Raw genomic sequence first — 25,418 nt, forward strand, 5'->3', positions numbered from 1 at the left:
TCTAAACTGATGACGGACTTTATTTGGGAAGAGACAAGGGTCAAATAAGCCTGTAAAAATTGTTCTGGTCATGTGCTGTGAATATCTAAGATGTGAACAATGTGGTTAAACTTGCACCTTGCGCATATGTTTAGACTTGATGTCTTCGCTCCACATCACTGCTGGTCTAGATTATTAAGACCAGAGAATAATTCTAATCTGCTGGATGTAAGGTCAGAACATTTGGACTGGACATAAACAAACATATAAAGAGAAATGACCTCTGAAGCCCTTCATATACGGAGAAAATCCGATTCGAAATGACAGGGAAAGCGAACCGGCTTTAAACAGATCTGGCAACCCTTCCTTGATTACGTCACAGCACGAAGAGGACCCTCATGACACCTCAATGACTAACTCCTAGTTAAAGATTTGTCATTATATCATTCTTAAAAATGTAAGAGTATAAGCGGACGACCAAAGAAACCTGTGAGAATGACTACGTTGTGGTTTTGTTTTGGTTTTCACCTCCTTTTGTTCTTGTCCTTCTTTATTTACCTTTATTTCCTCCTCACGTGTGAAGGGAGGGCTGAGAGAAGGCAGCTGATGTTCATGTTCGTCACCCTCTTCACTGTTTTGTCTGTTTTCCTCCAAAAAAGTTTTAAATAGAATATTAAAAATAATAAATAGGACAGCAGGAGAATGAGACAGGTATAGAAAGACCAACAAAAAACATCTATATAAAGGAAAAGAGTTGAGGAAACAACATAATATTCAATACTTGTTCAAGATTTTGTGCAAAAAAAAAAAAAAAAAAAGGGAAATTAAACTTTAAGGATATGCAATGGCAACTTTAAAATCCTATTACCTCCTTAATCAGGTAAATATAATATATATCAGTTTGATATTATATTTCATAATAACTGCCATTATTTTAACACATAATAATTTAGAAAAATTATAGAAAAAAAGCATTTGGTGATAATAAAACCCACAATTTAGGTTTATTATGGAAAACAAATCTTTGCTTAATTCTACCAACTATGAAAAATGCACAGTTACAAATGTATTTAGATGTAAAGTATACTTCCAACCAAACTATTAATAGAATTAATAGAACTTATATTACTGTGGTACCTGTAGAGGTTCCTCTTCTCTCCAGCAGATGTCCCCCTCATTCCATCTTCCCCAGCTCCGCTCAGAAAACGAGGCAGACGTTTTATATTGTAGATACATTTATATAATATCTTTTTTTTTCTTCTTTACAATGGAATTAATCTGTCATACAAGATGACCGCAAACAAAAGCACACAGTACAGTCAGTAAACCAAACCCAATAGAACATATGATTGTCACTTACTTTGAGTCACCAAAAAAGTACATACCGTGAATAAATAATCTACAGTAATATGTACAATATGCACAGCAAGAATTCAATGGGAGTGCAAATAAAGCTTTGGATCCCTGTTCAGGAAATAATGTAAGCGGATGTAGACTGAGCCAGCTTGTCCCCGACGAACAGTATGAAGCATCTAGAAGTCATAAATTTACAGGACATTTAGCAACATTTAGGCTTTGAGCTCCTGCGCCGGATGACTTTTAATAATGAGCTGAGCAAAACGGAAGTCCTTATGTACAGCGCGAATCGCGTTCCGTGAAAGGGTTTTTTTCTCGTCGTCCAGTGAGGATCAAGGCAACAACCACGGGACTACAGGCAGCTGAGAAAGAAAGAGAGAGAGGAATAGGGATCCAGAGAGGAGGCGACTCACTGCTGAGAAGGAGGGAAAAAAAAAAAAAAAAAAAATTCTAAACTCATTGTGCCTCTGCTGGCTTCCTTACAGAAACACGCTGTGGTATTTAACACTGTACAACTCTGCTATCCTTTCCTGCCTAGACCGAGGACAAGAGGAGAGCTGGTCAGAGGAGCTGCATGTATGGTCGTGTGTGTACCTTGTTCACACACACACACTCATAGCGTAATGCACACATGTGAGCTGCGTTCGTTTGTAATGTCCCAAACTTTTCTTTTGTGGTGGCGGCTCCGAGTTACCCAGAGTTCAAGTACTCCAGTGCTACTTCATAGCAGAACTTGTACTGGTCCTGGAAGACAAGAAGAGACACAAAGGAAAAAATTAGAGAGATGAGAACTCATAGATTTATGTACAGTACAACAAGTAAACTGATCAGCCATAACATTATGATCGTATAAGTAAGTAACATTAAACATCTTGTCACAATTCAACGTGCAGAACACTACCACCCACCTAGACCGGACTAGCCCCCCGCCCCCACCCCATAGCAATGACACTCCTTGATGGCAGCAGGATGCAGCCTGACACAGACACAAAAATGGTTTAGGAACAACTACCTACTACCCACTACTACCCAACTCAGAGGGATCCTGTCCATTCTGTGATGAGTCACAGCCATTTTAGAGGCACAAGGGAGACCTACACAATATTAGGAAGGCGGTCATAATGTTATGCCTGATCAGTGTATAATGCCCTGTGTCTCACGTGCAATAAACTGATTAAACAATATTGGTGGGTATTGGCAACGACTTTACGATACGATACTTATCACGATACTTGAGTCACGATACATTGTTGCGATATTATGATACTGCGATATTCTATATAGTTCACTCAAGTTAAATGCAGTTTAAAAAAACAATATTAATCCAAATGATCCATTTACAATTTATTGCTCTTGCGCAGAAAAAGTGGTGGTGGAGCAGGGGAAATCATTCATCATTTCACGATATTAAGATATTCAAAATATATTGATATTGTATGGGAAGAAATACATTGCCATATCCATTATCGAACACTAATTAATATCAGGCAGAAGCAAAATTTTAACTGAAATACTAAAGTTCTTCAAGTCGTCTTTTTACTCTTTGAGACAAAAAGCCAGAGCAGTACGATCAGATCACTTAGAGTCACAGCGTAACGTTGAGCCCTTTAGCATCTTTGCCCTCAGAAGGGTCTGCTTCTTGTTCCACAGTGAAGCCCAATCAAATCCAATTACTTTGGCTGAACACTGCACACAACAGCACGCACACAATGAACTCAGCTCTGGCCTGTAAATAAATAAATAGTCATGTGTTAGAGAAGGCACGGCCTCTCTTGTTGTCCCGTCCCTCAGGAGGACACATCACCCTGCGACGAGCAGACACTAAACCCGCCGCCAGCTCGTCTAACTGCAGAACATGCTTTTTCATTTGAAATTCTCTGCCTGCTGCTTGAACCGGCACCCGATTGTATCGCAGCTGCGCAGAAGACTTGGAAATTGCATTAGTATAATTGGATTTTTGACAACTTGCAGAGTCTTTAATTATATTCTCAGGCTAATTCGAACAAGAGAAACATTTCTTTATCGAGATTAAGTTAAATAGTATGAAGGGAATCTAATTCTCAAGGCACACGCAATGAAAGCGAACATAATTTAAGAATATGTGTGCAAGTATTTCTTTTACTTAATGTAACCTGACGGATTTAAACATCTTGATTTAGGAGACGGTAACTCTCTGACGAAAGGCAAGTCTGTCTACATAAAAATATACGAGTGGGCATTTATCAGGAAAGGATTGTCAAATTAAAAGATGTTGTTAGTTTTTCAGGAAACGTAGGATGAAGCATTTTTGCAGTTCTCATCCATACCTAAGTCACTTAACTCAGCACATTTCAGTCCCTGCTGCTTTAACTTTGACCACTAAACGATCACTTGTGACTTCTGGAAAATTGTGGAAGTAAAATAAATTGTCGGCGCGGTCCCTTCGGATACCATCTGGCACTAAGGAGAAGGTAAAACAGCCTGACAGTGATTTATAAAGGCCGCATTTTAGTTCTCGAGCTTGATCAGAGCTGCTGCCGTGCTCCTCACCAGCAGATCCACCATGTTGGGTTTGTTGTTCCTCAGTGTTTTGACGGCGTGGAAAACGTCCACAGAGCGCTGGTGCTGAAGCATCTCGCACACGATGCTGATGGCGCAGAATGTCCCACTGCGGCCGCCTCCGTTCCTGGAGTTGAGGGGGAGAAGGCAAACGACAATTAAGTCAAATAGAAATCTAGTGTTTCCTGTAATGCTCAAGAAGTGCTCATGCAGTGGAGGCTTTTGGCCAGTAGGTGGAGATGTTTCATTTTTAATGTCAGCTTTGCATGAAGTTCCTGCTGCACTCGGGTGAGACTTACAGACAGTGGACCACAGTGCGTCCCTCGCCCCCGTCGTACTCCTCTTGCCACTTGTCCACCTGTCGGATGAGCTTGAGGAAGGAGCGCTTGGACATGGGCGTGTCCCTGTACATGGGCCAGCCCAGGAACTGGAACTGCTGCACCATCCGGTAGCCGTCCTGAGGCTGCAGGGGAAGGACACACGCCTGGTTATCCCGGGTTAACACATGCACATATGGGCTGGGGTTAATCGCTGCCGTGCACAGATACAATCAGACTGTAAAGATGCGGGTCTGAAGCTTAAGCCGCGGCGAGGCTGGGTGGAGATGGATAAAGGGCACGAGGAGTCACCGAGGAGATGAAAGTGCGGATACGACAGGTTGATAGATGAGCACAGTCGTTGCTGGAGACAGATAGTTAGGCAATCTATGATACGGACACTCTAAATCACGCTCAGACACATCGATCAATAACACTTGTCAGTGATCATGTGTGATTAGATTGTATTGCACTTAACATGCTGTTGGTGCCTCTGCCGGCAAGAGGATGCTACAGCACGCTAATATGAGGAGTGACTATTGACATCTGAGAGGAGCAGACTGCCAGGGTAAAGAGCTTATGCAGGTGATTGTGGGTGATGCCGCCGTGGGTCAGAATGCTCTATGTACCAGCCTTCACTGTGTCCAGCCATGAGGATATGCTTTATTGTAGTTTTAAATTGACTCTATATATTCAAATAAACCGCGAGTGATTTAATTGTTGCGGTTCTGAAAGCTGCTTTGGGTGGACAGACATTTTTCACAGTTTGGCTTTAACAAAATGTAAATCTAATCTAATGAGGATAAAGTGGCAAAACTGCTCATCAGTCATATCCTCATTAAGGCCATGACCTGTGACTACATGTTGAGAGTTACTTAAAAATGGTTTACAATGACTAATTTTTGGGCTTTTTTTTTTAACCTTTTAAATGTGACCCCTTATCAAAGATTCAGTATGTGCCTTATCTTTATTTTTATTTTCGGATGCCAAATCTGTTGATATTCAACAAGAAGAATATAATGAATGTAACCTTCAGAGTTGAAGAAGAATTTAATTTTGATTGGGGATGTAGTTTTGTTGTTTCAAGCAGCCCTAAAAGACAAGGCACTCAACACCTTGGTCCCATCACTGGTGCAGTGACATGGTTAAAGAACAGAATGTCTCTGCACAACTCCAACGGATGGGCAGCACTGGGACGTCGCCAAACAACCTTTTGGTTTCTTTGAAGCATAGACTGTATATAAATATGGACCAAATATGAACTGCTCCTCTGAAGTGAAGCCAAAGCAAGTAGAGCTCCTCCTGGTGGCTGCAGCATAGTTTATAAGCTCCACCCCCCTCTCCTCCGTGTTAGTGGATGGGACTGGAGCCCAATGCGTAACTTTTTTTTGGTTTTGTCAAGTTTCGTTTTTGTTAGTTATTTGACGGTATAGGAACAGGATGTGACATTGCGAGTTGGAAACAAATTTGTATGATGTATAATCCAACATTTCTTTGTAACTGGTGGAGCAGAACGTAGTATTAATGAAACAAAAACATGAGTGAGTCAAGCGCAGTGATTCTCTACCAGGGGTCCATGGATCCCTAGTGGTCCGTGGTGTAATTGCAAAGGATCGATGGAAATAAAATATGCTTTAAAAAAGATCATACAACCTTTATAAAAATAGGATCATTTTACTCAAATGTGACTGAAACCTTTACCTACATAAACTACAGAGGGTAGCGGGACTTTTCCCCCTCTAAATACATCTGTTTCACAAGTGTAATTTACTGTATTTTATTAAGATATCGCTTTCCTGGTTGAATTGTTCAAAGTTACTGCATCAACACGATCTGCATCCATTTCAAATCATGAATTAAATTCATTTCTTAATAATGCTCTTATTGTGAAACGTCTGCAGGAAGGTGTTGTGGGAAACTCATCAACTTGCATGCTGAAGTTAGCGCTTGAACCTAAGCTAATGTTACAAAAAAAAACAAAGAAGAAGATGATGGTCACAGTTAGCGGTGGGTAATGGAGTAATGGGGGTCTGATGCACGGGGTCTAGGACCCCAAAAAGGTTGAGAACCACTGGTATAGAGGAAGTGTGGACAGGTCATTGGTATCGCAGCTCTGCGTGGCTCCACTCTGAGACCGTACAGATCAGATTGTGGCTCCAAAGCTGGTGTCATCGTACCCGAGCTGCATTGTAGATCCGAAATATTCTGCTGATGATGTCCTCCTCTAGGTCGGCAGAGACGAACTCCACTTGGATGGGCCCGTGGCGGTGGACACCATTTTCTGGCCAGTACTGTGGGCACAACTAAACAAAATAGGCACGTGGACAAACAAACACACACACACACACATTCACACACACAGAAATGTAGATACACCAATACACATGCAACGAAAGACAAACACAGAAGGAAATTCATTAGCTTCAGGTCCAAAGGAGTGAAGTCAGTCACATAGCTTTCCAACTCCTCACGCACACGTTTTAAGAAAGAAAAGAAGAATTCATTTCCAGTGAAGTGCTTTCTTGTTCAAACTGATGAGCTTTTTCACAGAGAAAACATTCAGTAAAAAGGTGACGCGCAGATATGCTCCAAGTATGAGACCTTTTCTCCTTGTCAGCTGACCCCAACTCTTCTTCTCACATTATTTTATTTATGAAAAGCACAAGGCTATCATCTCTGTGAAGACGAACTCAACAGAAGACACAACATAAGAAGAAAAAAAATAATAGTTAATGCAGAGAAAATCCATTGCCACCACCTTTGATGAAGATGAATCGTTTACTGAATGTGAATTTTCACACTTAACCCCACAGTCTTACCAGATGTCCTGTTCAAATGGCTACAATCTCACACAACAATGTAAAAAAGAATAATATGGTGGTATGCTGGTTTAATCGCTTTCATCTATATCTAGAAGAGGCAGGAGATTCACTTTTAAAACAGTTCAATCTGTTGCATGTGACTGGTAACAGATCGACTGATATGGAATTTTTGGGGCCGATACCGATTTTTTTTTCATCAGCTTTGGACGATGGCCAATACGTGTTGCCAATTTTTCTAAGCTGATACTTGGAGGCAATACTGCTTTTTCTCCCTCCATTTACATGATAAAAATGGCACAATGATAACAAATGTTACAAGTCTCAGTTTAATCGTAAACACTAATTGTGGTTGATTGACAACCTGCACTATTAGCTTGTCAGAGAGAGAAAAAAAATGGCAGGTAGCAAACTCCTACTTAACATCAATAGTAAAAGTTATGATTGTTGCTAATGACTGTGATGCGTTGGTGCTGAGTAACTAAGTAGATAGAGCTGCATTAGGCACGTCCCCTGCGGGTGGGGGAGGGGCAATGTATGGGCTGCACAGGTCGCAGCTTATCTCTAACTGATAATCAGTCATTTTTCAACAAAATACCCCAGAAATCATCTTCTTAGCTACTTTATGTGATTGTAACTTTAGCTGTTTGGGGGAAAAGAGAAACGAAAAATCTGAATAATCGATGAAAAGTATTAAGACACAGTTGTTGACAGTGTCAGAAAGTGCACAGAGGCAGAAAACCCCTTTCAGAGCAGCAAATTCTCCCATATTTCAGCTCCTGGGCACCTGTGAAGCACACCGCTGGCCTCTGGGCTTCAAATCAGACGTGTGGGAGCATACACGCAGATGGACAAATACATTCTGCACTGACAGACGTGCCCGCATGCAGAGTCACACTGTCATGAACAAATAAGGGAATATATATATATATATATATAACGTTACATCAAAAGAATGCAAATAACAGGCCTGAACACCTGAATACAGATGAACACACAAAAGCACAAACACGAACGAATGTGGTTTACGAGGCAGCTTAAGTGCCACTTTTTAGCTTCCTTTGGGAGCCCGTCACAACTTGACAAATTCAACAAATGCAAAAACAAAGACGCTGATGGAGAAGATAGTAAATCCTCCACCTCCCTAGCCTCGCATCTACAGTACATCTACCCATCTACCATCTACCCATCTACCCCCTCCCCTGAATCTCCCCTCTTTCCCCGCTTCCCACCTGTGCTGCTTTCTTGGCTGGCTGACGAGCTGGCTACAGTGAGAATATTGAATGAAAGGCCCTTTTCTATCCAGCCAGTCAGTCAGTCACCTAGGGAAAGGGGATTTGGATGGGGAGAGCAAGCCTGGCTTCAGGCTTTGATCCCCGGGTGTTATGACAGAGCCTCGGGCTGAGAAATCTGGAGAGTCTCTTCCACAGACCTGTCTCTCTATACACTTTCATGGCAAGTCCTCTACCACTCTGCAGCGTCTACCTCATTTCAAACATACTCTGTATACATATACACACACGCACACACACATACACAGAGTGTTTCTAACACCGATACATCCCTGGATTTTTTCCCCGGGTTCACGATAGAAGATAACAAAACAAAAAGCAATCTTTCTCTGAATCCAGTTCCCACACTGCCCTTTGTGCGACTTTATTAGATACAGACTTCTGAGGAAGGGAACCGCTTCATGTGTCATCTGTCTGTGTGTGAACTTCTTGCAATATCCCCTCAAGGATTATTTTTGTGTGTTGTTTGCGTCTGAGCGCACGTATCAGGTCGGGTTTACCTGGGCTGGGTCCACATCGTTGAGCATCACTATGGACGTGCAGTGGTAGTCCAGCACCAGTCTCCAGAAGTCCTTCACTGTGTTTGGCAACGGGTGCTGGGTCACTATGAATGCAGAGGGCTGCTTGTAACTCTGGAGGAAGGGAGCAAATGGAAAGAGAAAAGTTGAAAGCCCACTGCCGGATACACCTTGTGCATTTTATATCATTTGTAGCCCCCAGTTAACCAGGAATAAACCTATTTCTAAAACAACCTCTATCCTTTGACCTGCCGTGTGCCGTGTGAGAGTTGTTTTTTAATGGAGATTCCATGTCTGTGGAGATTATATTAAGGGGCTGTGCTTTTAATGTGGTTTCTGGCTCCCAGAGATGGACGAATGGTGACTGAGACAGTCCTGTGCCCGAAAGGTCACCCGCTCAATCCGGGCAAGAGCCAAAAAGTCCATCAACGAAGAGGTGCCTTGTCAAGGTCTTTGTTAGGTCCATCCTGAATAAATTTAACACTTGAAAATGGCTATCTTTGCACTTTCAGGTTTGTGCAGCGTCGTCGTGCTTAGGTTCAGTTTAGATATTAAGATATAAAGCACAAACGGTTAGATGTGACAACAACCCACCTATCCATCCTCCCAAGTACATTTCAGGAAGGCAAGGCAAGAACCTTGAACAAACTTTGGTTTTGAACAATGCCCACTACCGTCTACACGACACCATAATGAGACAAAGAAGTTCGTCCAGTGACAGGCTGCTGTCTCTGTTCTGCTCCACGGACAGGTTGTGGAGGTAATTTGTCTCTCAGGCCATACGACTCTATCACACAGCTGCAATTCAATGCATTTAGTCATGTAGAGGTGATCAAGACAACTTGCTGAAGTTCAAACCGAGCATCAGAATGAGGAAGAAAGGCGACTTAAGCGACTTTAAACATGGTATGGTTGTTGGTACCAGACGGGCTGGTCTGAGTATTTCAGAAACTGATGATCTACTGGGATTTCCACGCACAACCATCTCTAGGGTTTACAGAGAATGGTCTGAAAAACAGAAAATATCCCTTGAGCGGCAGTTGTGTGGATGAAAATGTCTTGTTGATGTGAGAGGTCAGCGGAGAATGAGCAGACTGGTTGGAGATGATAGAAAGGCAACAGTAACTCCAATAACCACTGGTTACAACCAAGGAATGCAGAACACCATCTCTGAACGCACAACACGTCCAACCTTGAAGAAGATGGGCTACAGCAGCAGAAGACCACACTGGGTGCCACTCCTGTCAGCTAAGAACAGGAAACTGAGACTACAACTCACACAGACTCACCAGAATTAGGCAACAGAAGATTGGAAAAACGTAGCCTGGTCTGATGAGTCTTGATTTCAGCTGTGACATTCAGATGTCAGGGTCAGAATTTGGCGTAAACAACATGAAAGCATGGATCCATCCTGCCTTGTATGAATGGTTCAGGCTGGTGGTGGTGGTGTATTGGTGTGGGGGATATTGTCTTGGCACACTTTGGGCCCCTTAGTATAAACTGAGCATGGTTTAAATGCCACAGCCTACCTGAGTATTGTTGCTGACCATGTCCATCTCTTTATGACCACAGTGTACCATCTTCTGACGACTACTTCCAGCAGGATAATGCACCATGTCACAAAGCTCATATCATCTCAAACTGGTTTCTCGAACATGACAATGAGTTCACTGTACTCCAATGGCCTCCACAGTCACCAGATCTCAGTCCATAGAGCACCTTTGGGATTTCGTGGAACATCATAGACGTGCAGCCACTACGTGCTATCATGTCAACTTGGACCAACATCTCTGAGGAATGTTTCCAACCGACAAAGGGGTTCCAACCTTTTACTAGCAAGGTGTACCTAATAAAGTGGCTGGTGAGTGTATATAGCCATTATACCTCACTTTTATTTTTGACAAATTTTTCTGACTGTAATTCCTCCCGTCTCTGTGTAATGGATGCTATTGGACACCAAATAGTCATTTCTATCCTCAATTACCATAATGCTTTTTTCCACAACAGACATTTTGACTTTATACAGTAAGTACATGTGATGTATTAATGATGGCTTCACGTGTCCCAGTGAACCACAACAATGGACCAACAAACACAAAAGCAGGACATCCCTTAAATGGATGGACATCCCTCAAAATATCTCCCATGATAAAGGTCTATTCCAATTTATTTTTCAGTGTAAACGCTGACAGTCCCTGCTTTTATATATCAGTGATTAGTGTTTGACAAGAAAAGCAACATGTGGGAAAGTTTCAGCTCTGCTTTGTGACTCAGCGTCAATTTACCACTTCACAGCAAACCAGTTATAGTGGAAGTCTCTGCCGCTCTCGAGTGTCGCAACAGCAAATGGGTTCAACAATCTGAAAACTCTTACATCCATGAGGGCGGCGTTGATGTAATTGGAGCTCTCGCCGTCGATGGTGATGAGAAAGGGGAGGCAGCGGTCCGGGGGCAGGACGTCCATGCACCGGTTCTTCTCGTGGTTCCTGGGCAGCAGGGCGATGCTGCAGTCCTCCACCCGCAGCGTCGGAGTCACCATGTTCAGAGTCTGTCGGTTTCGAGGCAGAATTACATGCAGTCACGCCGACGACGAGGGGAAGGTAGGAACATGGGTGTGGAGTGTGCTAATTATCCCCCAATATGGTAATTAACAATGCAATTCTTTAATCAGTTACATTAGCGATGGCTCCGACTCCCCTGATGCGACTGTGATGAAACTTAAGGGGGACGATGCAGCTCATATAACACTGATTGGTCCAAGGAGGGGTGCTGCTATTACAGATTAATGCACGGTGATATATTTGCTGCTGATTGGCTCAGAGGGGGGACAGGAGCATTCATCAAGAGTCAACATGTTTACTGTTGTTGTGAACTTGTCACACACTCGAGATAATGTTTTATTAGGGATCTGCATGCACTGTTTGCACATCTTTTTTCATTTTTTTTTTATTACGATAAACGGCTGCTCACCCTAAACTCCTCCTTGATGGGGCTGGAGTTGGTCTGCGGGTCCAGCCGGTTCATGTCGTAGTAGACGGAGCGCAGCTGATTGGCGGGGATGGTGGTGTCGCCACAAAGACATGCCTCCAAAATGGCATCATGGATGAAGACATACTGCTCCTGAAAACAACAGCATCCTCATTGCGGATCTATCAGACCTCTAAGATGATTTTCTAAAAAATTTTATCATTTTTTTTTGTTTGTTTTTTAAATCAACTGCAACAGAAACGCCCCAGCACATGTTCTTGTACATTTTTGCTGGAAGAATTCAAAGCCCTTTGCATGACCTTACCATGATCATTCTTTATCCTCACGGCAGTCTCTGTGACTAATATTTGTCATTGTCTACATTCAAAGGTCGCATTACATTTTTTCTTTTTTGCATTTTCTCGGTACATCGCAGATTTAATTCTCTTCGGGAAAAACCTTAAAATTCCACGACATTTTCGCTACCTTAAAATATTCAGAGACCTGACAGAGAGTACTTTCTTAAATTACTTGACCTTTTACGTTCTCTCTCCTTTTTTTTTTTTTTTTTAAATGATACTTTCAAAATCCTTTTCATAATTTTCAAAACCGCCCCTACTGAAAGGCCCAAACAGGAAACACAGGCAACACATCCCCCCCTCCGCCCCCCTCCCCACATCAGTCAGTCAAGCAGTGGACACGTTGACACATCTTGAAGCTTGATGCAAATCTATTGTGAAGTGACATTTTCAGCTGACACTTCCTTGTCACTTCCAACCAAAATCCGCACACATGCGCGGGGTCAACGATTTCCCGATTGTGCTGCCATTTGTTAAGCGCGGGGGCCGAATTGTGAACTGTTGATCCGAGAGCTGGACTAACTACCCTGCGCTGGGTCAGTGGGTCAGTGGCGCCGCGGTTCTCTAACAAGGATCCGCAGACTGATCACCGGAGCTCGTACACCACAAACAACAACGAGGCATTTCATTCTCGTTGACAAAATTAAACCGCGTTGGAGGAAGGCGTCTGGCTGCGGGCGGCGGAGCTGCGCCAACCCGGGCCTGAACACCTGCGAGGGGAAATGCATGCACACATACACACACTCTGAAGGTCACTGAACTTGAGGAGTGACTCAGGGTGAACAACATTTGGTCTCCAGTTGCTCGAATCCCAATTCGTACGTCAGTGATGAAACATTTGCCCATTAAGTCCAATGACGCTTGTGATTTAAAGGGAATTACGGTGAAATGATGCATTCAACGAGACTATGGACACCTCCAGATGGCCGGTGTTCAGGAAAGCGCAAAGTCCTTCGGTTGTCCACACAGGCATTTAGCTGGAGGATGAGCCAGGGATGTTTTCATCCATTGATATGAGCTAAAACCTCGCGGTTACAAGCCTCTAAACCATTTTATTACAGCATGTATTGCCAAGCACTTGCGCTTAGCGCCCTGGGAAATAGTTGGGGTGTGCACCTCAATAAATGTCCTTTGTGAGAAATGATCATTAAAAATGTTAAGGTGGTATGAATGACGACGACATCGTGCACAATAAAATTCCTTCCCCTGCTCTAACCATTAGAAATACGTCTGCTATAAATACACCACCCACGTGATATTTAAAGCAGACTAAAACAAGCAGAGCACTTGCTTTACAGAGGTTAATTAATAATTTGATTGTTTAGTTACATAATAGCACATAGTGACTCTTGAACTGGCACTCGAAAGTGATTGAGTTAAAAAATTTAAAAACGATTATGCTGCTTTATAAATGATAATGGGCATCATCAGTCACTGGCAAAACGGTTGAAAACCACCTAAGCTGCAGAATTAATGACCAATAAATGACAGCCTCTGATTTATTTGTCCCCAAAATGACACGTGTTTAGAGTGACAACGCTACTTTTTGTGTAATTAATTCAGAGCGTTTGTTTTGGAGCACCAGAGAAGAGGCGCTTATGCTAAGAATTATTTTCTAGATACCACTTAATCCATGTTTGATGGCCGCAGACTGTCAGGCTGTATCACCACTCAACACCACATATTTTACTGATGAGTCTGCGGACATTTACACTCTCTGCCGCGGCCGCCGTGGCACCAGATTGGCCGTACCTCAGTCTGGACCATGTTGACCCGCCGCGAGCGCAGCTCCCTCACACAGTTGTAGATGTCCACCACTCCCTCCCTCTCTGCCATGTCCAGCATGATGTCGATGACGATGAAGCAGCCCGTCCGACCGGCCCCAGCGCTGCGGACGAACACACACGTCAGAAGTCGTGGAATATGCTTAAAATAACATTTTATTACACAAGTTAAGTCAAATGGTTTCAAGGGTAGGGATGGGCAAAGAATCGGTTCCAGCTGGTTCAATTCATCGATATCATTAACCTTCATGCTTATCGATTCCACTTATCGATACTTTTCGTGCTGAATCTTTACATCCCAGTCCACATGGTGGCGGTAATGCACCTAAAAGTTTTTTGCCAACCGCCATAAAATGAAAGAAGAAGACGCTTCACATCAAAGCCAAGCTGCAACCTCCAGGTCTGAGAGATGAAGCCCATGCGAAGTGCAAAAAGCTGCAGTTCATCTAGTGGCCACTTGAGGCACCAAAAGGGAGCAAATACCCATAGACGCCCAAGTTAAAAAGCCCATGTTTACAGGTCCAAAAAAAGGATTTTGGTCTCAATAGTTTGTTTTACTATTTATGACAAATGTATAGGGAGGGAATTTATTTGTAACTCATTCGTTTATTTTTTATTAACATTTAAAATTCTGCATAATTAAGAGCATTCCCGCTTTGAGTGATCGGCGGTAGCCTGAGCTACAAGACCAACACGATCCCCCATGTCCATAGAGTAAAGCTCATCCAACATGGCGACGGCAGGCTCCGCCCACCTCAGGCTTCATTTTCGAGGGTCAGAATCCAATGGGTGACGTCAAGATGGGTTCGTCTATAGTATATACAGTCAGTGGTCGAAGCATGTCATTCACATCATGTGACTACAACAAGGAAGACGTGATGTCCTGAAACGGTCCAATATGTGGCTTCACTTGACCAGAAGGGACTGTAGCAGCGCAATGTGCAACTTCTGCAGCAACACAATTTCAAGCGAGGTCGTCAACACCACCAACACACTGAAGCATTTGTTGACGACACACAACTAACTATCGCTAAGTCTCAGAGGAACAGCGCTAATAAGGATCCAGTGACCAATTTCCTATTTGGAGGAACTGGTAAGGGAATCTATAAAGAATCGGATCGATAAGCAGAATCAATAATGGCATCGGTATCAATAAAATGCAACATTTAAATCACGTATAGTGGGAATAGTAGAAGGTTTATTGTAAATGTGCTATTAAATAGACTTTTCTAAACAACTAGACAGTAATTTCTACTGTTCCATGCCGTTTTATGAAGTTCTAGCACATTGCCACACAAATAATCAGCAAACATGATATAGCCTTGACTATTTAAGACATTTAACAACCTTTTAACCTTTTTTTAACAAGGAAAATTTTAAAACACAGTGATTTAAACAGTAAAGATAGAAAAACATCAGAAATAGTGGCTCTGATCCAATATTCAGTGAGTCACTGCTCTACTGGTTTTCAGTCTTAAGGCTCTATATAACCACGGATAAGACACGAATGAGTGTTTCAGTGTACACCGACCTGCAGTGAACCACCATGGGCCCAGCGTTGGTCATAGTCTTGGACTTGACTCTCCTAATAAACCCCAGCAGGCCCGTGGCGTGATAGGGCACGCCGTGGTCCGGCCAGCCCGTGAAGTGAAACTGTCTGATCTCCCGGATCTCGTGAGCACCCCTCTGAAGATCATCATGTAAAACACACAGAAGAGCAGCAGGGAACGGTGAGCGATGCGGCGAGAAGTGTGCAGAAGACGTCAGAGGTCCTTCTAAGGTAAACACAGCGGTGAATTGAATACAAACACACACTCCATGGACACGGTAGCAACGAGGGTTGAGCAAACTTTCCATTATCTAGCAGCGAACCAGAAGGTCAAGGCCAACGCAGTCTCATTTCTTTATCCAGGTTAGGCAAAAAACATTGGTTGATTAGAATTAGACATTTTTAATTTCCCTCCACAAATTTAAATTTCATTAGATACACATTAACATGAATCCAACATATTTTAGTTAAGAGATAAGGGATAGCTTTATATTGAATGCAAAACGATAAAAATATTTAGAAATAGCACTAGGCTGAGTTTAATATAGAACACATATAGTAGGTCCCTATTTCATCTCTCCAACAGTTTGGGGATCCTTGGCCTAAAAAACGCTGAAGACCCCTGCTCAAGTGAAACATAAAAGACTTGTGGTCCGTTTCTGTTTATGCCTCCTCTCCAATAATTACTTTCTAAAGTTACACAGTGAGTAATTTTTTTATTACCGCATGTCTCATTCTATTCAAGGGGGCATCCGAGCAAACCTTGTTAACATTGGTACAATCTGTGTGCTGCTTTCAGCCGATTCATTAGTGCGATGCGGGCTGCACTGTTGCCTACCAAATATCGGCCCTATTCAAGTCCTACAAACAATACAAGGATGTTCGTTATATAAAAGTTGGACAGTAACAATGCAATTTGGAGCACGCTGCCTTGGCCTTGGTGAGCCGCTGACAAAAGACACATGAGCTTTTAAAATGAGGCAAAGGCGGCAAAGGAGCTTTGTAAACTTCTCCACGGCAGCAGCTCCACAGGTGCGACCGAGGCGCCGAGGGTTCATTCTGTTGAGGTCTTGGCGCCGAGAGGCGGTGTGACAGGGAGCAAGGCGAAACCCAAAGAAAGAACAAATGTCTTTTTTCTTTTAGAGGCACGAATAAAAGTTTTTACAGCATTAAAAGAAGTGTACCTTCTCCACGGCGAAGGTCCTGATGACATACTCTGACAGCAGCTCCGTCTCTATCAGCGTCACTTTGATGTCTCTGTAGATCTCGGTGTCATCGGGCCAGTATTTACAGCACTTCACCTGAGAGCGACAAAAAACCCAAGCGTCTTATAGCACACAATGCTCCAAATTCATTTATTTCACTGCGCGCGTCCATATTTTTAATACGTGCAATTCGCGACCCCATAATTTCTTTCCAATAAAGATAATTGTCACTTAACACTACCTCCCATTTGCCACTTGATATTTCACTTTCTGAAGCATTTCTTTTGAATCAAAATGAGATTTGCTTCATATTAGTTTCGGCCCGCGGTCAAGGATCTGCTGTAAATGGGAATCTTATGTCTCGATGGAGAGTTCATTCGCACATTATTGCTTTTTCATTCTCACGTCGATAATGTGAAAATGAACCTAAAGGTGGACCGTGCACAGAAGCAGGAATGGAACACAACAGGGGGTGGGGGGGAGATGCAAGGTTTCTCCACCTTAAGATTTTGACTATCGGTGTAGAGAAATAGGACAAAATATTAAAAAAAAAAATAGTGTGCCACAATTGAATGAGGGAGATATAATGACAATCCAATAATGATGTGAAATAATAGACCTTCAGCTGTTTAAAACAAATTTCCCAACAGAAATCTAAAACACCCCACTGGAAATATTAGTTGTATTAGGTATCATAAGAGTGTAAAATTACCCCCGTCTCTCCCTCCCCTCCATCCCCCCCCCCCTGTTCAATTAAACTGTTGATACTGGGGGAGTAAGGCTCGTAATAGAGATTGAGATCACGGAGGTATATCAGAGAATGATAATTTTTGATGAGGGATAAATGCGACATCAGCCACAAGTAGATTCAATTTTCATTTCTGGCGTCTATGCTCTGATTACGAATGAAATGAGATTTTGGTTTGTGGAATGACACAGGCAGTGGGGGACTTTAAGGTCCCTCTCCCTGACACCCCCGATGACTAATCCTTGATGACAATCACAAATCCACCGTCCGCTTCCAGCCAGATTGAATTAGGCAAAAGCCATTACCTTATTAGATCACTCTGAATCAGGCGCCTGGTTTTGGGTGGGGGGTGGGGGGTGGTGGGGAGAGCTGAATTAGCCTTTGGGCTAAAATACGCCAGCGTCGACACAGATGTTCTTTTGTGTGGGCGCACTCGTGAGCATGTGACTGTGTGTACGCAGCTTTTCAACTCATTCACTCATATGGATAAATTGTATGGAAAAGAAGCGCGCAGGGGCGTCACGTCATCACACACATCGACGCGCTAACTTCCAAACCAAATCTCTCGTACATCAAAGGGCGCCGAGCGCCGCCCCGCGTGTGACAGCAGCGGGACGGCAGCTGTGTGTGCGAGTTTGTGTGTGTGTGTGTGTGTGTGTGTGTGTGTGTGTGCGTGTGCGTGCCAGGATTTCCCAGAGTTCATCAGCAACTGCGCCGAGCAGATGGCCCGCTGTGATATGGCGGAGTGATTTTATGGGCCCCCTCTGTGGAGCCGGCGTCACTGTGACCAACTGTGCCTACCGCCCGCCATTGGACAAGGATCATATAACAGACGGCTTGGGGGCCGGGGCCCGCCGAGGACGCCACCGCAGCTAAGCAGGTGCGGAGAAGGTGTGGGGCGGGGCGGGATGGGCTCAGCTACTGTAGAGGAAAGGCCTAATGAGGTACCTAGAGATGGGCCCATGAATCATTATCAGCTCTGCTACATTTAAGCCCCACCAAAAAAAAAAAAAAACGCACATCAGCGAAATCAAGGTGTGCCTGTATTTAAGGGGCTTTCAGTGTGAATGTGCTTTAAATTCTTAGAGAAAATCCCCTGGCAGTCAAAGCGTTACACTGTATGTTAAGACTTTCATTTTGTCTTGATTATAGCCTAACCAGGAGGAACTACAGTGAGAGTTAAGTGGAACAAATTAGGACTGAAGCAGGGTTTTTTCTTTTTCTCTGAGTCAGGGCACACGCTGTAGTGGAAAAAAAAAAAAGAGTCATGGCTTTACCATTAGTTTAAACATTATAAACTGTCCCCACTGCTCAATAACAGTCCGCTTTTGTCCGATGAGGACAACATTAAGTTTCAGCTTGGAAGAGCCTGGCGGCTCCAGTAGTGTCTAATCTCCTGTTATAGAGCCACTCAGATGAAACAGCAGTTTGCTTCTCTGGTAATGAAGGCCATCAGTCAGTTTCTTCTCACTTCTCACTGATCAGATAAATGGGAAAAAAGAGCTGGCGGCACGCGAGTCTCACGCTTCACTAAGTCAGCGTACACACACACACACACATACACAGAAACATCTGGGCGCTGGTGTTCAAAGACAACAATAAAAAAATAAATAAATAAATAAATGAAAAAAGGATGGTTCCGCCTGCCTTCAGATGCAATCAGGCTGTCAGTCGACCGGGGGCAAGGTGATCTTATTTGGGATCTACAGTTGGAACGTGTAATTAATACCCACCCTTCCCACTTCCACCAGGTTGGTCACCATGACGATAGCTGCCGTGTTCTCCTGCCAGACCATCCTCCAGAAGTCGAAGACCGTCTCCTGCATGGGGCCTTGGAGAGACAAAGAGAGAGGGGAACAAAGTTTTACATTTTCTCTCCACGTCTAACTTAAAATTCTTGTTTGTTTTTCAAGGGAACGGCCACATTCAGAGAGCAAAGAACCACACTATTGTCTGCACTCCTTTCAGAAATAGAAGGTGGTTTCCTGGTTTCCAAACAAAGACATAAACACATATTTTTGTATATTTCTCAGTTTATCTTACATAACAGCCACACAGTTTCAACACAGTTTCCCTATTTTGTTTCTTCTTTTTTTCTGATAATCTTTAACTATATATAAATAGATTGTTTTAAATAGTAAAGGTGTGTCTGATCAATGCTGGAAAGTATTACTGTATTAGGGCAGCTTATGCAGAATTTCCATTTCAGATCTGCCTGATTTATTTATTTATAGTGCTTTTTCTGCAACAGATTTATGTAGCATTAGTCAGAAATCTAAAGATGAAGCTAAAAAGCCGTGGATGTGTGTGCACGGAAAACCTCAAAGTAATTACCACCACATTTCATCTGTTCAGCTCCGCCCTTTCCACCGAACCGAACCCGGCCTGCGTCTGGCGCACATCAAAATAAATGAGCAGGGAGCCGTTCAATGCCTCCAATATTTAAAATTTCACTGAGCAATAATTGTGGGTTGAATTTAATTAATATTCTGGTTAATTAAAATTATTAATATTAGTTTTTAATCAAGCACCAAGTGGGGAAAAAAATTACTTCTGACAAATTAATTAGTGAATGCAAATCTCCACAACTGTGCATTCTCCTGCGATGGCCCAAATTACCTGGAGACATAACGAATTATGCAGATACACAGGGAGACGCAACATGATGCACGTGCACACGCACGAGTGCGAGCGCACGCACGCACAAACTGTTGGTGTTTTTCTTCCTTGTCAATATGTGGTGAGTAAATGTAATAACCTCCCTTGGAAACCTGTTAAAAAGCAGGCCATGCACTGTGACTTCAAACAACTGAGTCATGTTTCATGCTTGATCTCATAAGTTAGTTGAGAGGTCGGAAACAATGTTAATATGTACGCGGCCATCAGGACAACCCTGCGGTAAATAAAGACAATGACAACGCAAACACATCAACCCTGCAATCAAAAGAGTGGTTCAACAAATTGAAAAGCACTGCAGCATATGTGCCTGCAATTAAAGAATAGCTTAGCATATAACCTGTTAACTGCTGGCCTGATTTCTTTAGCAATTATAGCAAAAATCCACCTACCTGCGACTCTCAAGTTTATTATTTAATAAAAATATAGAAATTTTTATTTTTACTAAAACCTGTGTGAAAAAAAAAAAACACTGTAACTTCTTGGAGTCTATTTGATAGCTTTGGATAAAGCTGAAATGAGGTGTTTTGGCCGGTTTCCAACATAAGCTAAGGAAATGAGAGTGGCACTGATTTTCTCATCTAATTATCATCTAACAAAAAATAGTTCATATTTGAATTAGTTCTTTACATGGAAGACACTATCTATCATCAAATCTAGCACTGATAGCTGCTGTAGACTCTATACAGGAGGGACGCTGAGTTGGATGCAATCTACAACATCACAGCTAGGTGTCACTGCATTCTGTAAACTGGTCCTTTAAAATAATACATATATCTTTTTTAATTTATCAGATGTTCCCAGAATTCAGACAAAGATGAGTTAAATTGTTTCCTTATACTGTGTAGTATATAGCACTACTTATTAAATTCTACTTATGAAACTTAAAAAAAAAAAGGATTTTGTGTTATTAGTTTGTCTTTTTCAATTTGTGTTGGTTTGACGTGAACAGCAAGTATAACTGAGTTAGTTTCGATCATTGTAACGTTCATGCTTTAATGGCTTATGCCTACTGCAACAATCTAATTTCCCTGAAGACATCAACAAAAGCGTCATCACCATTTTGTTCACTTGATTGATTCGCTCTCTGGGGTGCCTCATCACATCCTGACTTTCTAGCCTCTAAATGCTCAGCCTTGTGTGACACCGTCCAAACCCAACGTGATTTATTAGTTTATTTTTATTTTAAACTCTGCAAATGAACTTTAAAAGACTTCATACGAAATATCAAACATCAACTACACAGCCAGGATTCTGCTGCCAGTTAATGTCTCTCATTTCGGAAGACAGGGGCATTTTATAGAGAATAAGTTGCGTGTTTGAAAAACTGAGGAATGTACTAGCAACGCCTTTTCATCCCAAGTGGATATCTAGACATTTGGACCAAAGCTGCTCAATATTTTTCGTTTGTATTCCCACACTTCCTCTGCTTCGCATGTTTTGGTGTCTTGGTTTTAACTGGTCCACAATCACCAATTCCAGTCACTTCCAGTATCTCCAATAACAACCCAACCTGATTGAACCACCCACTCTTCTACCTCCTACACTTGTCCCCGAGGGGGGATATGCACTGCCGAGAAGTTTGGGAGAGGCAGACTGAGAAGCAGGACAGCTGGTGTGTAGGACTTCAGTAACACAATAACACTTGCCATTATATGGTAAATCTTCCAATGGCAGGTTCCTGCCAAGTCTAAGCCATCCAATTTATGTTTCCATATGCACACGGAGATGGAGAATAGGTACGGGTGAGTTTCTGGGCAGCAATAGACTTGATGGCACTCGAGAGGAAGTGAAATTGACTCTTGATGAACAGATACGTAGCACGGGAACAAAGGTATCTCAAACATAAACAGGTTGACAGCTTTCAAGCTGAAGTCATGGACGGTTTCAAGAGATGAGCTAAACTTTGGGTGCACTGCTTCCCCTCGCCTGGTAAGAAATCACCCTAAAATCCAAAAGCTGTCGTATCCCCTGGAGCAAGTTGACACATATCACTACAGTTAATAAGTTGTAATTGAGGATTTTCTTTTTTGCATTACTGCCATCTCAGAAAAACTGTTCAAGTAACAGAAAGTTACCATAAAATGACTATGAAGAAAGGATAACGTTGTCAGATTGTTTGAAAGCTTCATCTTTGTCGTGTATGAATGATGACTACTGTCTGCAAGGAGCAAAGGTCGAAAGCACAATAATGCAACTGATGGAACAGCAAAGATTGTTAGAGAGGAGAGTGGGTGTATAATTTCTTTTAACAAGAACCCTGATCTTTCCATAACCTCTGCATCTTTATTTGCCTTAACCTTCACAACTTCAGAAAATAGTCATGTTCTTTCTTTTTTTCAACTAATTTAGGGAATGTACAGAAAAAAATCTGTGCCTTCAGAGGCAGAGGTGCAAGACGAGAGAAAGCACTTGTGGGTGGGCTGGAAGACAAAGACAAACAACGGTTTTACAAGTTGTGAGCTGAATTATTTTCTTGGTGACAAGTGATCTATTTTGTATTTTTATTCATTTATTTTTAAAGGATTAAAGCAACAATAATCAGTGTGTTGATTAGTGCGCTGCAAAGGAGGCTGGTCAAAAGAATTTGAAATTTGGGCTGAACCCAAAATTGTAATTCCTTTTTTAATTTTCTAAAACGTCCGACTATTAATTGAAACTACAGACTCCAATTGTATTTTTACAGTTTCATAGTAAGTAAACTCGAGTTCACATACAATGAAGTTTTCGTGGGCGCCATGTTAGACACGTCTAACCAATATAAAAAGTGGCAATAACAGAGAATAAAATTGGATTAAAAGTGAATGAAAAACTGGATGTCAACTGATTTCTCCCCATTATGCGAGTTCATTATGTCAATTTCTTTTGACGTTTAAGATTTTAGATAGGAAAAATAAAGTCAATCCATCATTAATGTGTACCTTGATCTCAAAAACGGCCAACACCACTTTACAAATAAATGGGGTGGGGAGGGGGGTTAGGGGTGTTTGTTTTTAATGTAAAGCACTTTGTGTTACATCTAAGTGCTCTATAAATAAAGATTGATTGAAACCCATGTGTGCATGTAATTTATGTTCATATATATAGACAAACTTAATTGACACGTAACTAGCGTGCTAATGTTATAATGTTAATACTAATTATAATACTAAATAACAGACTAGTTGAATTGTCACTATTTCTGAGTATTTATAACTTTTCTGAGCAATTTCAAACTTTTAACGGTGATGGATGAACACAGGAGACCGAGGAGAAGGTAAACACAGCTCCATGATCGATGAGGCCATTGGGCTATAAAGCATTTTACAGGCTCATTTAAGATATTTAAAGTAAGTAGACCCAGGGATATGTAAATGAGGACCTTTTACATATTGACAGATTCTGGCAATAACATTTATAGGCCCTTAATGGTGAAAATAAGACATTTATCTCAACATAGCACATCTGCCCCATAGGGTTACACTGTAGAATCCGATGTATCTAACTTGGCCCCATGATTTGAGTTGGCCAGACTCTCTCTAATATACGGCTCTGAAGCAAAAGCAAGTAGAGCTCCCCCTGGTGGTTGGCTGCAGTATAGGTCATAAGCTCCACCCCCTCCATGTTAATAGATGGGAGTTGGGCCAAATTAAAACACCAAAATGCATGTCAAATAATTATTTTTCAAGGCAGGTTTTAGTCATTTTAAGTTATTAACACAATGCTGATTCATACTCAACTGTCAGTTTTGGTCAGTTTGATGCTATAGAAACAGGTCCCATGGGACGTGAGGGTGGTGACAACTAACTGAAATAAATAATTTCTTTGGTAAAGGTGAAGCAGAGTGCAGTGTTAATTAAACAAAATAACAGAGTGTGTCTGGCTCCATGTGGCTTCACTCTCGGACCGAACTGCACAGACACTGCCTGTATCCTCGTGAAAATAGCATCAGTTTGGCTATTACGCAAGGAAGTGGGCTCGCTTTATTCATATTTATATACAGTCTATACCTCTCATCCCTGATGCCAGCTGAGACAGACTTCAACCCCCTGTGCACTTTTATCCATTTTTCCCATTATAAAAATAAATTTCTGGTTTATTTGAAATAATAATAATAATAATAATAATAAAAAAAAAGAAGAAGAATAATCCATTTAAAATGTGCCTCAGCATGAACAATTTCTATTGATAACAAGTCGTACTGAGGGAGAATTTACACTGCCTTCAAAGACTTACAGGTCACTCGACAGAAATGAGTTTGAGAGCTCACTTGAGGAAACACAAGGCGTTGAGAAGTGTTTGCAGAACACTGTGCGTGGTGCCTAGTCGGAGAAGTTTGGAGGAGGCACTTCACAGAAGAAGAGCGCCGGTCGGAGCTCCACTTCCAGCTGTCAGACAGCAGCTAATGCCGGTGCAGCTGATGTCGTGCTTTGGGACTAGGCCTGCTCCTCCTCACAAGCAAGGAGTGTGACAGCTGTAGAAATCCCCCAGCCAGGTACGCCGCAGAACTCCCCATCAACACGGCGCGCATACACTCTCGCAGACAAACAGGCGCGCTGTGTTCCCCTCCACCCTATTAATATTACATGCGGCACACTTTGGCATAATGTACACTCACTTATCATTGATTTGCTCCATCTCCCCTACAATCTTCCACCTCCTCGCCCCCCTTTGGGCTTCCGAGATTGTTAACCTGTAAATAATAAAACTTTTGCGCTCCCGGTGACATTTGCCACTCGTGAAAGAAAAGGGAGGGATGAGCAGAGAAGACCGGAGGGGAAAGCTTGATGAAATTGAGCCCTTTCCCGCGTCATGAATATATTCCACATCACCGGGAGGATGCAGGGACTTATCAGTTTGAGCAGTTTTGTATCCCCGGCATAATTTGCACTCTCCACCAGGAAGGAGCTCATGTCTGATCAGTATTTAAATGATCTGCGGAACATAAAAATGGACAGAGGTAAGTTGGCGCGCTGGGAGGGCTGAGGCACATGCTCGATCTGCTAAGTAGGTGAGCTGCAGTTGTTGTCGGAGAATTACTGACAGACAGTTGTTGTATTGGCGCAGCAAAAAAAAAAAAAAAAAAATTCTGGATGAGAGACTGACCTACATAATGAGGAGCAGAGCTTGGGTGATGAGGCTTTTATGGAGTGACAGCTGTTCTACCTGCCGCTGTCACCTTGACAGAGCAAAGGGACTCGTCAATAAACCCCAAACTAATGAGTGTCATTGTCGTTTATAGCGTAAGAGAACGGGGACAACGTTACCCCACCTGTCTGCCATATTAAGCACCAACCCCAACCACCTCCACAACCAATTTATGGCAAAGATT

General features: G+C 42.4%; 1 protein-coding gene across 17 annotated transcripts in view; it reads right to left on the reverse strand.

Moving 5' to 3' along the window:
- Nucleotides 1–1,201: 1,201 nt before the first annotated feature.
- Nucleotides 1,202–25,418, reverse strand: part of LOC125010348 (receptor-type tyrosine-protein phosphatase mu-like) — a 156,290-nt gene continuing 132,073 nt past the window's right edge. For 15 of the 17 annotated variants that reach the window (XM_047588921.1, XM_047588920.1, XM_047588917.1 and 12 more), the window contains 11 exons: nucleotides 19,165–19,262; nucleotides 16,663–16,779; nucleotides 15,461–15,615; nucleotides 13,898–14,033; nucleotides 11,790–11,939; nucleotides 11,194–11,367; nucleotides 8,802–8,933; nucleotides 6,368–6,493; nucleotides 4,173–4,336; nucleotides 3,865–4,000; nucleotides 1,202–2,079 (listed from right to left, as the gene is read on the reverse strand). In XM_047588921.1, the coding sequence (XP_047444877.1) occupies nucleotides 2,026–2,079; nucleotides 3,865–4,000; nucleotides 4,173–4,336; nucleotides 6,368–6,493; nucleotides 8,802–8,933; nucleotides 11,194–11,367; nucleotides 11,790–11,939; nucleotides 13,898–14,033; nucleotides 15,461–15,615; nucleotides 16,663–16,779; nucleotides 19,165–19,262 (1,442 nt within the window). In that variant the 3' untranslated portion in view covers nucleotides 1,202–2,025. The remainder of the gene's footprint in view (nucleotides 2,080–3,864; nucleotides 4,001–4,172; nucleotides 4,337–6,367; nucleotides 6,494–8,801; nucleotides 8,934–11,193; nucleotides 11,368–11,789; nucleotides 11,940–13,897; nucleotides 14,034–15,460; nucleotides 15,616–16,662; nucleotides 16,780–19,164; nucleotides 19,263–25,418) is intronic. The other 2 variants (XM_047588908.1, XM_047588911.1) reach the window with 2 other exon arrangements.

Source organism: Mugil cephalus, chromosome 7 (assembly GCF_022458985.1).
Source record: "Mugil cephalus isolate CIBA_MC_2020 chromosome 7, CIBA_Mcephalus_1.1, whole genome shotgun sequence".
Classification (NCBI taxonomy): Eukaryota; Metazoa; Chordata; class Actinopteri; order Mugiliformes; family Mugilidae; genus Mugil; species Mugil cephalus.